This window comes from Anomalospiza imberbis, chromosome 3 (assembly GCF_031753505.1).
Source record: "Anomalospiza imberbis isolate Cuckoo-Finch-1a 21T00152 chromosome 3, ASM3175350v1, whole genome shotgun sequence".
NCBI lineage: Eukaryota > Metazoa > Chordata > Aves > Passeriformes > Viduidae > Anomalospiza > Anomalospiza imberbis.
Window position 1 is genome coordinate 96671555 of NC_089683.1, and position 16381 is coordinate 96687935.

At 40.3% G+C, this 16381-nt stretch overlaps 1 protein-coding gene and 1 long non-coding RNA gene across 3 annotated transcripts in view; one reads left to right on the forward strand and one right to left on the reverse strand.

Moving 5' to 3' along the window:
• SRBD1 (S1 RNA binding domain 1) overlaps window positions 1-2063 on the reverse strand; it is a 123496-nt gene extending 121433 nt beyond the window's left edge. Inside the window, exon 1 of one of the 2 annotated variants that reach the window (XM_068185886.1) lies at window positions 1838-2063. In XM_068185886.1, coding sequence (XP_068041987.1) covers window positions 1838-2041 — 204 coding nt within the window. In that variant the 5' untranslated portion in view covers window positions 2042-2063. The remainder of the gene's footprint in view (window positions 1-1837) is intronic. The other variant, XM_068185887.1, reaches the window with a different exon arrangement.
• Window positions 2064-10689: 8626 nt separating this feature from the next.
• On the forward strand, window positions 10690-15527 carry LOC137471498 (uncharacterized). The gene is made up of 3 exons (XR_010997660.1): window positions 10690-11229; window positions 13370-13456; window positions 14919-15527. It is a non-coding gene; the product is annotated as an uncharacterized lncRNA (long non-coding RNA).
• The last annotated feature ends 854 nt before the right edge of the window (window positions 15528-16381 follow it).

Consider the following 16381-nt stretch of genomic DNA (forward strand, 5'->3'; position numbering starts at 1 on the left):
ACACTGTCAGCAATCTTAATTTCTGACAATGCTGCTCTTTAAGAAAAACAGTTCTTGCTTATCTCACCAATAATATTTTACTTCCATGGTAGGCAACATGAACTAGGCCCTGGAAACTTTGGCCTTGCCCACATACTTAAGCTCCCGACTGCTGTTTCACTTCAAATCTGTGTACAGATTTGTCAATCTTTTGCTTCTCTAGGATAGGCTGAAACCTTAATGCTGAACCTTCACACTAGGCCCTTGATCCTCTGCTCAAGGGAATTAAAACTTGCCTGCTTGTCCATGTCCTAAATGACAGCATGAAACATCATTGCTTGAAACACACTCTTCCATCACTAAAGCCTGGCTTCTCCACAAAACTCAGCAGTTATAGCATGCTCTTCAAAAGTACCTTCAGGTAAAAATTAAAGAAATTCACAAAGCTATTATGCTGTCCGGTACAGAAGAGCTGAAACTATTTAAATCATTGCTGTTGTAGATAAATACATCTTCTAGGTCCATTCTCCAAATAGTTTGCCATTAGTTTTTTTGCCAGTTATTTTGTTCTCACCACTTCTATCCTCTGCATCCGATGCAGAGCTCCACATCACAATTTGGATGGCTGCAAATTGTACACTTCTCCCTGCCTGTCAGCTACTCATTAAAACAAGGCTACTGAAGTTTGGGGTCAGGCCACACAAGGAATAAAGACTAACCAAGTAGCTCTCAACCTTTACTGTACAGAATCTTAATATGGGTATGCACAAAACACACAGCAAGGAAATAATTTCTCTGGTCTCTCTCCCCAAATAGGTCTAGGCTGCACACAGAATATAAGTAGATGGAGGTTTTAAAGACCTTATTATGTTAAGGAGCAATCCAAATCTCATTTAGAGACTGCTATTCTCTTCAATCTCTCTATTCATGCAAAGGCACAACTCATTAAAAATAAATTTCTTCTTATGTGAATCCCAGTGGCATAAGCAACCACTTGCAAAAAGAGAAGTTTAATAACAGTTTAAAAGTAATTAGTTAAAAGAATTCTTACTCCCCACCATCACTTGCCCAACTACCCCAAAAAAACCCTGCACAAGCACACACGTCTTTTAAAACTCCATCAGTAGAGCAATGATTTTCAGATTCAAAAATAGTCCTAACAGATTTTCCTACCTGAAGGCATAGGATTAAAAAAAAACCCAAAACACAACAACAAAAACCCAACAAACAAACAACAAACCCAAAACACGACCACCATCACAAATAGACTTGGAAATTAATTTCATTTCAGTAACTGCAACAAGCCCTGTCCAGCTGAAAAGCACCAGAAACTTCTGAATCCCTTTTCCAGTTAATCCAAAGCAACACATTCCTTACAAAACAGGGATCCCTCTATGCAGGAAGCTCCTCAAACTTTGCTCTACAGCCTTTGCTTTTCTGTCACAAATAAACCAGCAAGAATAATAGAATTTTGCAGTTTAGCTTCTTCTTAAGTCTAACAATACTAGCCAAATCAGCATTTATAACATGAAGCAGCTGGAGCAGGACAAAAAGAACACTATACAAATCCCATATGACAAGGGAATTTTGGACCATTGTTAGCAGAAGCAGAATGGTCACTTCAGTAATTATGAGTCGCAACAGGTAGATTTTGCTTGTCATTTTAAGATACCTTCACTGTAATAACATTCTAAGGAAAAGAAATATCAAAATGTAAGCATACAGTCAGCAACAAGGGGGAAAGATGCTATGCAGACCAATGGTAGGGACTTGTATGGAAATCTTTCTGTCTCTCCAGGTTTTTATCCTGCAGAGGTAAGTCAGCTGAGTTGTACTACCAAATATAAATCCAACTTACTGTAATCCTCCTGAGGTTAAAACCTTGGAGAACTCCCAGACACTTTTGCTCAGAGAAGCCAGTGTAGATTTCCAAGGACTTTTCCTGTACAAAGCCGGTCAGGCCTGCCTGAAGAAGGAGTTGCAGACATAATTTAGGAACCTCCAGCATTAACTGGAAAATTACAACCACAAAGAAATGGAGAGTCATACAGAGTACACACATACACCAAAACAGTCCTCAAAGCTAATCAGAGAAGAAAAGGTGTAAGAACAGCACCTACTGTTTTTACTTACAGAAGTACCATCAAAAAGGCAAAGCACAAAGACTGTCCCCCCAAAGGTGCATTCTGTCCCATGCCTGTTCTGTAATTAACGGTACCACTGAGGAAAAGGAACAACCGGTGCTATGCAGCACCCTGTAAATGAACCAGAAGAGGTCTGCCCAAGAAAGGGAGGACACAAACACTTTTCATGCATTTTCCTCAATCCATTGCTCTCAAACCACCTATGAAGGCATTATCCAAAATCAGGGGACACTGCTTCTGATGGAGGAACAGATGGCTACACCACGTGCAGTTATTCCTTTTCTCCAGTCCACCAAACCAGCCCCACAGAAACACATCCATCCTGGTTCGTTAAACGGGACGTCTTCACTCCCAAAAGGATAAGGAAGACACACATCCCTTCTGCATGGCTACAGCCTCAACAGTTTATGACACCAAAACACTCATTTTGGAGGCTTGGAGGTAGAAGGGGAGTTGAGACAAAGCATTGTTTGTTTCTTTGTGACTCACTACCACCCCAAATCATTGCTTTTCGGCCCGGAAACGCGACTGAGATGAAAATACACTTTACGTACTCCGAAGCCCTATTCTCTCCCTGGCGACGCCGATTTCTTCAGATATGTTGAGAGCGTTCAAGAGAAAGGGCTAGCAGAGCTAAATGTCACCCTTACCGCCTAGGAAGGGCACCAGCTCCGTGGGAGAACCACGGGAACGTGCCAGCTCTCAATCACCTTCCTGTCCCTTCCAGCTGTCCCGCCCCAGCCTAGCCAGGGGTGCCCGTCCGCATCCGCGGTCCCGCTCAGCCCCTCGCAGGAGTCGGGCAGCTCTCTCCCCTGGCTGAGGGGGTGGGAATGGAGGAAGAACAGGTTCGTTTCGTCCTGAACAACCGAGACAAGAGCGAACCCCTCGTTTGCCGGGCGCTGCGGCGTGGCACGGAGGGCGCCGAGGCCAGCACGGCGCCGCTGCCCGCCCTGCTTCACCCCCAGCCCAGTCGCAGCGAGGGGCGGCGGCTTCCCCTCGTCGCTCCCCCCTGCTGCCGCCGGCTGCCGCGTTTGAAAGGGCCGCCGGCGCGGCAATGGCGGACTCGCCCGCCCGACGCGCCGCGGGGCGGAGCAGGAAGCGGCGGCCGCGCAGCGCCGCAGGAAGCGCGGCCGGGCCGGAGTGGTGCCGGTGCCGGTGCCGCCCCTCGTACCGCCCCCCGCACCGCCCCTCGTACCGCCCCTTGCACTGCTCCTCGTTCCGCCCCCCGCACCGCTCCTCGTTCCGCCCCCCGCACCGCTCCTCGTACCGCCCCCCGCACCGCCCCCCGCACCGCCCGCGATGCCCCTCTCGCTGACAGTCACGCCGCCCCTCGTACCTCACACCGCTCCTCTCGCTGACCGTCACGTCGCCCCTCGTACCGCCCCTCACACCGCTCCTCTCGCTGACCGTCACGCCGCCCCTCGTACCGCCCCTCACACCGCTCCTCTCGCTGACCGTCACGCCGCCCCTCGTACCGCCCCTCACACCGCTCCTCACGCCGCCCCGCCGCCCCAGGAGCGACCCCGAGAGCTGTCAGGGGTGAGGGGTTGAGGGCCAGCGACCCCGAGGCTGCCCCAGGGCGAGAGCATCAGCCGCCTTTCACTTAAACCAAGGACAAAGGGCGGCGATGCAGAAATGACCCGGTTCGGTTCTGGGGGAATGGGAGTTCGAAAGGTGTTTAGCCAAGGAGCAGGGTTTTTTCACGAGGGTCTTGGGAAGCAGAAATCGTCGTTGTGTTAAGCTGAGATACTGCAGAAGACGCAGAAATAAACACGCGCCCTTTCAGCTCCCGGAGAAGATAGGAACATGTAGATCCCGATATACATAGTATGCTCGTGTGGTTTACCCATGCACACTAAAATTTGCATTGTTCTTCCTTAAAAGCATTTGCACACTAGTGCTAGAAAAAGTATACAAGGGTTAGTTGCCTGCCTTAAAATTTCATCTAAAGTTATGTTTCCCTGCAATCTCTACCTATTCCTTTATCTTCCATATCTTCTAAGTTAGTGTTCAGCAAGGATCCAGTGAAGTCCGTATCTCATGCAAAAAATGTAATGGGTGATGGCTTCTGGAGCCATCACCAGAAGCATGGAGCAAGCACACTGCTACATTAAAGCAGCCTTTCGAGCTTCCATTACCCTAAAAGGTCTTCTGCTTTGTATCATAAATATTTGTAACTTGTGGTCATAACTACAAGCCAGCTGTCCTCCGGCTTTGGAACAGCAACATCTTAAATGTAACTAAGGTGCTATAAACTTAAATAATTCATAATTTTTCATCTTGACTTTATAATAAATGTGTGTTTAACAGTCTGGAATGGTTTTTAACACAATAATGTTCAATGCAGTGTGACTGGTCTCTTTGCATGGAGTTTACCTGACCTCTTTAGCTTCAGAGGCCTGGAGAGAGACTTATGCACGTACTTGTCTTTATGCATGGGTGTAACTCTGGTGCCAGATCTTCAGATGATATAAACTGTCACAGCTCTGTTGATTTAAATAGGGCCTGTGATTTCTACAAGTTGAGGATCTGACTCACAACCTTCAATAGGACTGTTCACATATTTAGAGGTAATCAAGTGTGCAAGTGTTTGCAGGCTTAGAGCTGATTCGCCTGGAGTTTTGTACTAGTCAGAGCTGAGCAGAGGGTAGTTTAGTGTAATACTAGAGAGCATGAAATCATGTTAGATCATCAGGTTTTCAGATGAAACATTGCCATTTATAATAGAAAAGGTTCTGATTCTTTTCATTTCAGATCAGATTCTACTCTTGTGCCAAAACAACTTTTAAATAAGTATAGGAACTCAGTGCCCTATATAACTAAGGACAAAAGATTGTGACTATAAATATCTTAAAAGTCATATTTAAAGACTTGGTCTGATTAAATTTTGTGAGACTTAGAGTGCAACTTTGTGCAGAATATAAAAATACTGCCTGTATCATCTGACTCCTTTGATGCACTGCATTAAAATTCCTATGTCTAAGTACATATCATGCAGTCAACTTTACTTCTCTTCTATTAATAGTTTGAAATTAGGTCACTGTTCTTGTAAGGATAGGCTAAGCCTGTACAACTGCTTTAAAAGAAATTACCTATATATAAATGTTTGGGTTTCTTTCTCATGTTCGCCTACAGTGACACCATTCCTTATCTATAATCAGTAATTTTTCTGTCTGTTCTGGCATACATATCCTATGCTGGCAGGTTTTTGTAGATTTGTTTATAGTGACCCCTGCTGCAAAAGATTAAGATTGACGTTTCTCTAAGCCTTTAAAAAGACATGTACCCAATTATTTCGGAGTTCAGCACAAAAGAACCCACCAGATGTAAATCCAAGTATATAACATTTGAAACTCCCTAATCTGGATAATTTTCAGTAAATTTAGTTGAACCATACTACTGCTTTTCCTCCCTCACGTGCATAGGATTGACTTTCTAATGCAACACAATATAGTTGCAAAGTAAAATAGCTTCTCATTTCCTAGAGGTAAGGCTTGTTCTTTGTGTTACTGTTCTTTGATAAGGGCTAGACTTGACACTAATAAATCAATGTCTCAACTGCTACATGTAAATGTTTTCAGAGTTCCACTCAGGAAAGGAAGTGCTTATGTTTATCTCTGTTCAGGATAGCAAACTACTAAAAAAGCAGATTAAAGCATAGGACTAAGTTTAAACACAGATTACCCCTCTTGTTTCAGAAGGACTTAAGTGTGAGCCTATTCCAGTATTGCCCTCAATAAAATGTTTTCTCAAGCTCGGCTTTAAAAGCTTCAGCAAGAGGTATATGTGTATGGGTTTGTCTACAAGAAAAAAATCCATATGTGCTCTGTGCTGAGCAAAAGCTGTGCAGCCATAGCTAGTGAAGCACTTAACCTCAAAACTATCAGGCCCTGCTAACAGAGCTGCAGCTTCAAGCTGCTTCAGCTTCCTAGCACTCTGCAATCTGCACAAAATAAGCACCTACTTGCTTGCAAAAGGCACTTGAGGTATAGCCATGGTAAAACCTCACATCCATATGCATTAATGTAAATGTTATGGTACAAATATATGTGCCTGATATGTTTTTTTTAAAGTTGTGTTTAAAGAGTATTATTTAGGCTGCAAAATTTAGCAAAAAGCCATGCTTAGAGCTGCCTGAATAATCTTTATACTGCCCTTTGTGCAAATATTTACTGATGAATGGAGACATCCCACGGAAAACTGTGAGACCAGTGTAGTAAAATCACCACAAGGAGGCAGAATAAAAATCTGTTGTCTCTTTCCCCACTGAGTCCTTCACATTGCATTCTCAGCAGCATTCTCGTATTACTGAGTGCAATTTTCTACATTTGTTAGACAGGTAAAAGATTGAGTTGTCCCATATCCTATATTACCTGTGAGGATTGAAACCTGTGTCTTTTCCACAATAGCTACAGTTCAACATAAAACCAGTCCAACTTGTCATTTTAATATAGGGTGATGGATTTTGGGCCCTGACAGTAGCTGGGGGAAGAAATTCAGCATAGCTGCATTACTCTCTTTTTCTGGGATTTGGAAAATTGATGCTGCCTGAAATGTCAGGAAGGGAGATGAACCAGTGGGGCAATCTGCTGGGTCTCACTCTCTCCTCCTCAAGAACTGGAGAAAATCCAGTGTTCCCACGAACTTGCCATTGAGGGCAGATGCTGGATAACTTATGCTGTGAGACTGCAGTCTGCTTCTTGGCCATGTTGCAGTAACATGCTGAGGGTCATATGGTCTGTACTCAGGTTTCATACAGAATGTAATCCATACTTCTGTTTCCTACCTCAGTGCTTTGGCAGCATGTGAGTTAGCTGCTTCTGCAGCCATTACTGCTGCTTTGGTGGTGGTGGTGTGAGCTGAACCATGAGATCCTCATGTGTTTTTATCATCTTGGCAGGCTGACAAAAGTTTCCTTAGGAGTGCGAATGGGAGAAGAGAGTCAGTGATTTTTAGCAGTCCATTTCTCAACAAAAAGTGACAGTGTGTAATGACATAAAGGTATATGTACATAGAGGAGGCTAGAGAGGCAGGAGAACTCTGCCAGTGCACTTAGCTTGTCAGACACCGGAAGCCCCAGTCCAGAAGCAAGATAACGACATGAACCTAAGCTAATGAGCATTGCAGAGAGGCAGGGTATGTTATTTTGGGCATGGTGCCACATTAGCATGACTCTGTATCTTCCAGACAGAAGCTTGCAAAGTCTGGGCAGCTCAGAGTGTGAGCAGAGTTTGCTTGTGTATGTCTGCACCTGTCTCCATGGCCTTGCAGAAGAAAAAGCAGCAATTTCCCAATTAATTAGCAAAGACTTTTTGCAAACCATACAGATATAAGAGTATCTGCCAAAAAAAGAAAAAAAAAACCACCAAACAAATAAAACAAGCACCTTTGCTTCAACAGTTCCTCAATTTCTTTTTTTCTACCAGGCCCAGAAGAAAGGATGATATTGTCAGAGTGTGTTTGAAGAGTTTCTGAATTGCTCCAGAGAGCCCTGGTATTTATCCTCAGAGCCTTGTTGTTTCCTTGTTGTTGTGAAGGACAAAGACACAGACAAATTATATACCTTGTGCAAACATAGAGAACTGTACCAGCACTTTCAAAATCCATTGGTATTCCATAGATGAACAGCTAAATATACAGCTGCAGGAAGGAAGATAGCATAGTCCTTTTTCCAACTGATCCAGCAACCCTTTTGCAGAATTACTCTTGAAGTTCTGTTACATGCTCATATGTGCAGTATACATACATAAGAGAATGAAAAGAGAATTAAGTCTTGGAAGGAAGCTAACGGGTGTTTGGACTGAAATGTAGGCTATTGTTCCTGGGTTACTGCATGCATTTATTTCAAAGAGAAGGTCTCTTCAGAATCAAAAGCAAACGTGGTTTAGGGACTGCCAGATGGAATTTTACTTCTGTAGAGATTAGTTCTGATTTCTGTAAATAAGCATGCTCAGGATGATAGTAAATGTCTTCTAAGCTGCAAGAGTTTTCAGGAAAAAGTCATGTTTGGAAGAATCAGAAGTAAAATCCTTCACTCACAGTTAGACCATTGAACTATCAAAACCCATTATTCCAGTACTATTATCTATATAAAAGGATTTATCCACTATATATATATATATATAATATATATATGCCTATCGGTTTTCTTTGTGTGGAACTAGGATACCTAAAATGCAAATCAGAGTCTCCAGTTTCTCTGCTGACTCTGCAGAAGCACACAGGTCAAGACCTTCAATAGTCACAAGGCCACATGTCTTGTAACAGAAGGACTGAATCCATCACTTTTGAATGAGGAAATGGTGCTGGCAAGTGGAGGAGCCTCAAAACGTGTCCATTATTCCTGTCTGTTCAAATAACAGCTTAAGTGCTTACAAATTGATCATATGCTTTCAGCAAACTACGAAAAGGGCTTCATTCTAGGGAACACAAATCTGAATCTCTGACTCAATTTCCTCTTCTGCTACAGATGTCCTGTGTGACCTTCGACAGGTGACTCTTGTGCCTCGGCTCCTCATTTTTAAAATGGGGTACTAATAACACTTCCTAAAATGATGTGTGAGGATAAACAATGACTCTGATATGCTCAGGCACTTGCACGTAAAGAAGATGAATAAGCATGTCAGATTTTACAGGGAAATTTCTGCCAGAAAAATGTTGACGAGTTTCAGTCAGTGCACAGGCACTGTGTCTGCTGTTTGCCCTCTTCACTGCAGGTCTATTACTGGCATGACAGTTTATACAGGCATACATAAACATTTCTAACCAAGCAACCTGTGGGTAATTTTGAATCAAGAAACTTTATATGTAGTCAAAATGTACTCATAGTACCAGATATCCTGATACAGATCATCATTTGGAGAACTTCTTTCATTCTCAGTCACCATTTCCTCTCTTTTCCCATCCTCAAAAGCCAACTGACGCTTTAAAATCCAAAAGAGGGCTTTTATGAGTGTGGTCAAATCCACACAACTGTAAAGATGAAAATAAGAGTCACTTAAGGCCTTTATCACCTGCCTGAAATTCCACTGCCTTCAGCAGAGCTGCAGCTCGAGATGTATTAGTCTGATCCTAAATGAGAAAAAGATGCAGTTCCTGGCTGCAGGGAGAGATGTGTTTTTAAGTCCAGCCCTTCTGCCTTCCCCAGGAGAAGTTAGAGCTTGCTTTTGGTATTTTCACTAGCATGGCAGCCTGCAGTTTTGTTAAAAATACTTGGAAAATGGCTCTTTTATCAATCCTCAGGACCATTCTTTTAAACAACTGCCATCAGTCTTGCAGACTCAGTCTCAATATCTGCTCAGTTCAAAGGGTGCACAGTGTTTTGTAATGGGGCCAACATTTTGGAAGTAATATAAACATATTTAATGTGTCAATTTTGCTAAATTTAAACCAATGCTGTTAGGTTCAACAAACTGTGACATGGCAACCTCAGCTTCAATAGTACTAGAAGGCCTAGAAAATTGATGCTTGCATTTGTCTGCAGTATTGCAGGTCATTCATTCTCTGACAAGACGTTCCAAAAATTCCAGTGAATGGAGAATGTTGATACATAAAACTCGGTTGCTATTTCTGTAAAATAACTATTACAGTAGCTAACTATATATAGCCAGAAGTAATTGCTTATGTAAATAAAATACCAGTGAACACATTACAAGATTAAAGAGAAACTTTGCGCTTCCAACGCAGTTATTTGCTGACTCCCGCCCTTATACACATGATGACTTTGCAGTCATAGCTCTGCTATGCCACAAGACTTAATTTAGGTTATGTGTGGCATATTATACTTCCTCACATTCCTAAATAAAGTGCTTTTCCATTAGCTGCTTAGTTCTCATTTTAGCTAGCCACTTCACCCTTCATTAGTGAAGAAAAGTACAGTCATTTCACCAAATATACTGCCATGCAATCATTTGTTAATCTTATACTGTAGTTAGGATTTATACAAGTATAATAAAGGCTTCAGGTCCTTCTGGGCATTTGGATGGATTTTAAGACAATATTAATTTGAAACTCTCACTCTTTAAAAATAGTCTCTTTCAAATGGCAGTTATAGGTAGTAAAAGTGAGATAAATTGATGGAAGATCAGATCAGAAGTAATGTATCTCAGTAAATGTGTCATCCATCTTTGAGAGGAAGGTGATATGATATAGCTTAAATACCATGCTGCTTTAGGAAAAGGCACTGGTTAAATATTTTGAAGGTAGGTTTACAGTGATCTCTGCCATTCACCGAAGAGTTATTGCCCATAAACTGTGGGAGTTTTGTTTACTACAGCTGATAGGGATTTAACATTTTCACAAGTGAGAAGTACAGAGGGCACCTATATAAGAGTTTTATAGTCCTTATTTTTTCTTTCCTAATCTGACATTATTCAGCTGAAGCTGGTTTTGTGCTATCAGCTGGTTTTGGACCTCTCAGAAGAACAGTATTCCATTGCTATGAAATACCTTTTGCTGATTTGATCCTTATTGTTGTTACTATACTGTCACAAGAACTGGAAGGTGCTGTGAAGGAGAAGGATCCTATGCAGCAAACTATAGATAGGAGTGAAAACAGATGGGTATTGTGTGTATTTGTAGGTATGACAGTAAAGGAGAGCTTTGAGCATGAAGGCCAATGGCCAGATAGGCAGGTACCTTCAGGGAGCTATTAGGCATATGGACAACATAGGAAAAACCCTTCTGTACTTGAATTAAAACATAAGAAAGGAGTTCTCCTGCTTCTAGGAGTCAGCAATCAGAGAAAGGTGTTGACATCTTGTTAGGAAGGAGCCGTTGTAGGCGGTGTGGGGATGGGCTGCGTAGGAACCTGAAAGTGAAAATCAACAGCATGAGTTTATGCAAGCAGGGATAAATGAGAGTAACCAGTATGTTGTTTTAGGCAAAAACCTACACAAATCCTTACAAGATTCTGAATGAATAGGAGCAGCACTGGAATATATCTGTCATAACTGAAAAAGCAGGCTGATGCTCCATTGTATCTTGGACAGGCTGTGATTGAAGATTTCACTGCCAAAAAGCACCACAAGACAAACTCTGAAGATAATTCAGAGTAGAAGTTGACACCTACATTATTAGACCTGACAGTAGTGTGACAAGAAAGCCGGTAACAAGAATCATTATGGGAAACAAAATTGTATTAACTTGTTTATTTTGTCTCTCTGTATTTTAATACGTTTGCAGCAATTCAACATCAACTCCTCCAAAAATGCAGATATTTGTGTTCTCAACTTGTTGTCAAACAAAATTACATCAAGCAATAACGCATACTTCAGCAGTGTTGCTTCTGTAACAACAGAAAAAAATATTGTTGATGGGCAACAACTCAGTGTCACTAAAGTATCCCAGTGGTAAGTAGACACAATACCAAAGAGCACTCCCACTACTCCTCCTTGGTATACCCAGATGGATCTTTTCTACCTAGTTTGAGAAACACTTTCCCATAAGGTGTGAAAAAAAAAATTAACTGGAAAGTTAAAAGAAACAGAAAGATGCAGGTCCCAGTGCTTGGCCCATTAAAGGAGGCACTGAGTGAGTTTCATGTGGAGTTTGGAAGGACCTTCCATACAAGTAAATAAATTTTTATTTGCCCTTCTAAGAAAGCTTTGGAATGCTGTCTTGTAAAGCAGGATGAGCAGGTATGTTGAACAGCTGTTTGAAGGACAAATCTAGAGAACATTCCTGTCCAAGACAGTTCTCAGGATCATTTACTTTAATCATGCAGTGTAAATGAATACAGTATTTCCCATCTATTGAGGATGGAGCATTTGTGCCTTTCAACTGCAGTAACTGCATCCTTCCAGCACAGTAACTTGCTGCTGCTTAGTCTGCCCTACCTTCAGCTGAAGCTCCCTAAACTCACTTAGGTCAAATGGAGATCTAGTTCAGAAAAGGTTGTATGCACAACATGTCCTTTTGTAATCTGAAACACTTTGCTGCAGTCACAGACAAATTTTTAACCTGTCCATATGCTTCACTGCAAAGCTCCATGGCTTCTGAACTGCTGTGATAGCTCTACAGGTTGCCTCCTGAGATAAATAAGCACTCACCTGCAAAGCTAGGAAAAAAAATCCCCATAAAGGGTATTTCAGACAGCTTGCAATAAATATGTTATCATCCACTTCATGCAATCCACCAATAATCAAGAAAGAGAAGAAAACCATCCACATTTTATTTTCTACGTGGTGATGCACTGTCCTTATGGGAAGAGGCGAGTGGCAACATGTCACAGCTTGCCAACTTCAAACACCTTTGTGAATGCTGTCTCCCATCAGCGGGCTTGTATTCCCCAAGCACAGAGTATTAGGTTTCACTGAAAGCCCTGAACTGTTCCATTAATGACCTGATGGATGAGGTAAGATTCAGTGGTTTTTAGTCAAAGCCAGACTCGAAGTATTTGAACTCCCTCTCATTTCTGCTTGTCTGTTTTCATTATAGATATTCATGCAGATCCAATCATCTGAGTTTCTGAATCAGCATAAGACATCTGAGCTATTTCCAAAAATACAAAATAGAGGTCACTTAAAATTAGTTATTTGAATCTGTTATACCTCAGTACGGTGCTGGACATTTCCAGAGTGCTAAGTACAATGGCAGCTTTGCCTCGTGATCTTGGCATCATCATCCTTGGACTCCAGAACTGTAATATTTAGATATCTTAGTGCATTTGAAACTGTCAGTTTCTGTCCTTTTAGAGAGATATGATAAACCTAGATAAGGATTTCTGGAGGAAAATATCTTATTTTAAACTCAAAACTTTGAAACATTTATACTAATTTTTCCAGGCTTGGCATTTTTTAGATCACATCAAATTAAAAATAAAAACCACCCCAAAACAAACTAGGTGTGAAGTTTCTGTCCTTTGCCATTATTAAAATATTCAGGCATAAAATATGCTACTGGAATGCCTGAATAAGGTTATGTTATTAATACATACATAACTTAGAAAGGTTTGGAACTATATTACTCAAGCTTTTATATTAAAATACATTAGGCAAAACTACAAAAGTTTCAGTCCAAATGAAGTATATTGTCAATTTACAAATACATCAGCACAATGTATTGTCTTGGGAAAATTTTCTTGGGAAAAAGACATTAGAATTATAGATTAGATTACTTTGATTATACTGGATAATAGCTTTTTCTGTGACAATAAATAATTGCTAATTATAAGACCTTATTAGCGTTTCTAACCTAATTGCTAATCCCCCTTTCCTTCCTCTCTGCCTTATGACTCCTTACTGCAGATCACAGCTTTCTCTATTTTGCAGCAAGTATGAGCTACTTCCATGTGTTGGAGGAAGAGGTACATAAAGGAACCACTCATTCCATTTGTAAATATGTGTTTTTCCTAAGAAAAAAGTGGCAACAGCCTAAACCTAGTATAAAAAAATCAAATACCAACTGGAGTATAAAGGCACAAACCAGAAATCTCATTAGTTTGAAAAGGAGAAAAAGATATGTTATTGTCAGTATAAACAAAGAGATCAAAAAAAAAATAATGGTGGAAGATAAAACTGAGGCAATGAGGTACTGCATGATCTGAATAAAAATATTATATATAAATATAATAAATAAGTAATGTTATATAGAATATTAAAAATTAAATATATACTTTTAGTAATTTATTTTATGAAGAATGAAGGTATGGGGACTGTAATATTTACAAAAATAGTAGAGTTATTAATAAGCAGAAACATTAGTTTTTTTCCTTGTGCTGCTTTTTTAAGCATCATATCTAGACCTCTAGATGCAACAATTTCCTTTTGCTCTGCATTGGGATGGGTGAATAATACTGGATTCCCCAGACTCAGAGAATGTTAAAACCATGGATATTGAAGATCTCCCAAGGGGCTCCTTCAATTATATTAATATTAGAGAGGGGAAACAGTTTTCATGAAAACTTCAGAAAAATGCAGTGTCCTTATAATTATGACATATCTCCTCACCAAACTACTTTGATAGTAAAGCCTGCAATGGCTTTATTAATATTTAATATTTTTTCAAAGAAAAACTGTAACTAATCTAATTTAAACTTTTAAATTAACTACCTGGGAAAAAAATAAACCCAACAGTTATAACTTGTCCTATCTTGGATTAGCTAAGAGTCAGCAGGCCTACATTTGATTCCTTTGGATCAGTTACCTATCTGACTTTACAAGAGTAGCATTAGGGCAAGTATACTCATACTAGTTCATTTAAATTCACATAACAAGAAATAACTGACATTTAGATGAAGGCAATTAATTCTCACCAATTTCTTTTGGAGTGTCTGCTTTCCTTAAGAAAACCCCAACAAGACCAAACCGAACCAAACCAACAACCAACCAAACTGGCTATCATATTAAAACTTTAAATTCCATGACAGATTCTTTTCAGTTGACACCTAGATTGGTTTCAGATACTGAAAATTTGTAGTCTGTGGTACTTTCTTTTTGCCCCCAAATACCTGGTATGTCCAAAAGGAAAAATATTTATAATAGAGGATATATTCTAAAAGTTATTTGCTAAACATAGTCCTTTCTTTGCCTTTATAGAATAGCTATCATATCCCAAAATGAAAGTATTAAAGAGGATGCTTTGAGGATAGACATGTGAAAGTTTTGTAGATACCAATGACGTTACAGGGGTATAATTACTAATAAGGTAGCACTAACTCAGACATCTAGTGCTTTGCTCAGACTCAGCAATTCCCTATTACCTGTATGTATGGGAGTGGATCATGCCCTGTCTTCTAACAAGTGTTCTGCTATGGGATCACATCTCTTGCTTTCTGTCCCTCTTGTGCTGTTACAGCAAAGTGAGATTACACTGAAGGAAGACATTATTTGAATTATTAAGGGCTTCTAAAATCCAGAACAGAAAACACTAAGAAAAAGAGATGAAGCTCTTAGCTCTTATAGTTAGGTGGGTATGTTTGGAGCATGTAAATACAGAGGAAAAATGGAGTGCAACACACTTAAAACCCCACCCACAAAGATAAAAAGGAAAAAGAAAAGTAAACTGTTGAGGAGTAATTATGACCTGTTAATCCTTTGTGTCTTTATTCCATTTGTGAACTCCAAAGTCAGGAGTCATGGCAGTTTAGTGGTCAACTGTTTTCTATTCTGTTTGCCAGTAGAGGCCCATTAAACATCATATTTTTGAGGGAAAAACCATCTCTGTCAGTCCACACCTCAAAGGTTTCACCCACCACTGACACTCCTCCTCTGCTTATGTGAAATATGTTAGAGCAACAACCATTGCTGGACTATCCATGACCTTTTAAAGTTGAAACTGCCACCTATACTTGAAAATGAAACTAGGCTTTAGCAACTTCAAATATATAAATATAAATACTTGTGAACCTATGTACTATATTTGAGTTCTCCAAAGACATATGCAGGAATAAATCTCCTGAAGAGTCCTGAATCCTGACTCAGATTATATAGTCTTATGCAATATAGGTCTTTTTAGGCTTCAGCCATCATCGTAGTGTATTAATGAGGGCATTAAAAAATACAGCTCAGCATATCCTACATGTCCTGAATGACATCACTCCAATGCTGTAAATCATTACATCACGTCTTTATTCTGCCTTTATTTATCAATTTTACAAAGTTTCACTTCTTGAATACTACCATGGGAAAAGGCTGGAGGAAGGCTGTGAGAATAACAACATACTGGTTTTATTAGTGACTCTTTTAATGACTTCATATGCAAGTTTAAGAGGTGATTAGGACTAAGTTCTGAAAATTGTCCACTTAACTTGAGGTACTGAAAATATCTCTAGTCAGATATTATCAAATTAAAGCACTGAAAATTCAGAGGTACTTCCAAAACACAGCCATTTACTCATTGTCTTTCTCACTCCTCTGTGTTGTAAAGCAGTGATATTACCTTATTTTGAAAAACCTATTCTTTTTACATTTCATTCATACTACTGAACCAACAGTGTGCATAATTTAAAATCATCAAGAAAATTAACAGAAACTGGTAACAATAGTTACACCTTGGGCACACTTATTACTCCCCTGCAACTTATCAACTGTGAAAGGAGTTTGCCTTGCAGTGTCACACATACTAGAGACAGATGCTCCAAATCCTGCCAGGGTTCAGGGTAAGACAGTAGGATGAATGTTAGCAATGCTTCAATAAAGTACATACACACTGCCACTATTCTCTGGTAACATTATTATATCTGCTGATGGCTAGGCATGTAAATATCAAGCTTCCCAGACCTGGAGCTTCTCTTATTTTTTCAAATTTCTTCTGTTGTA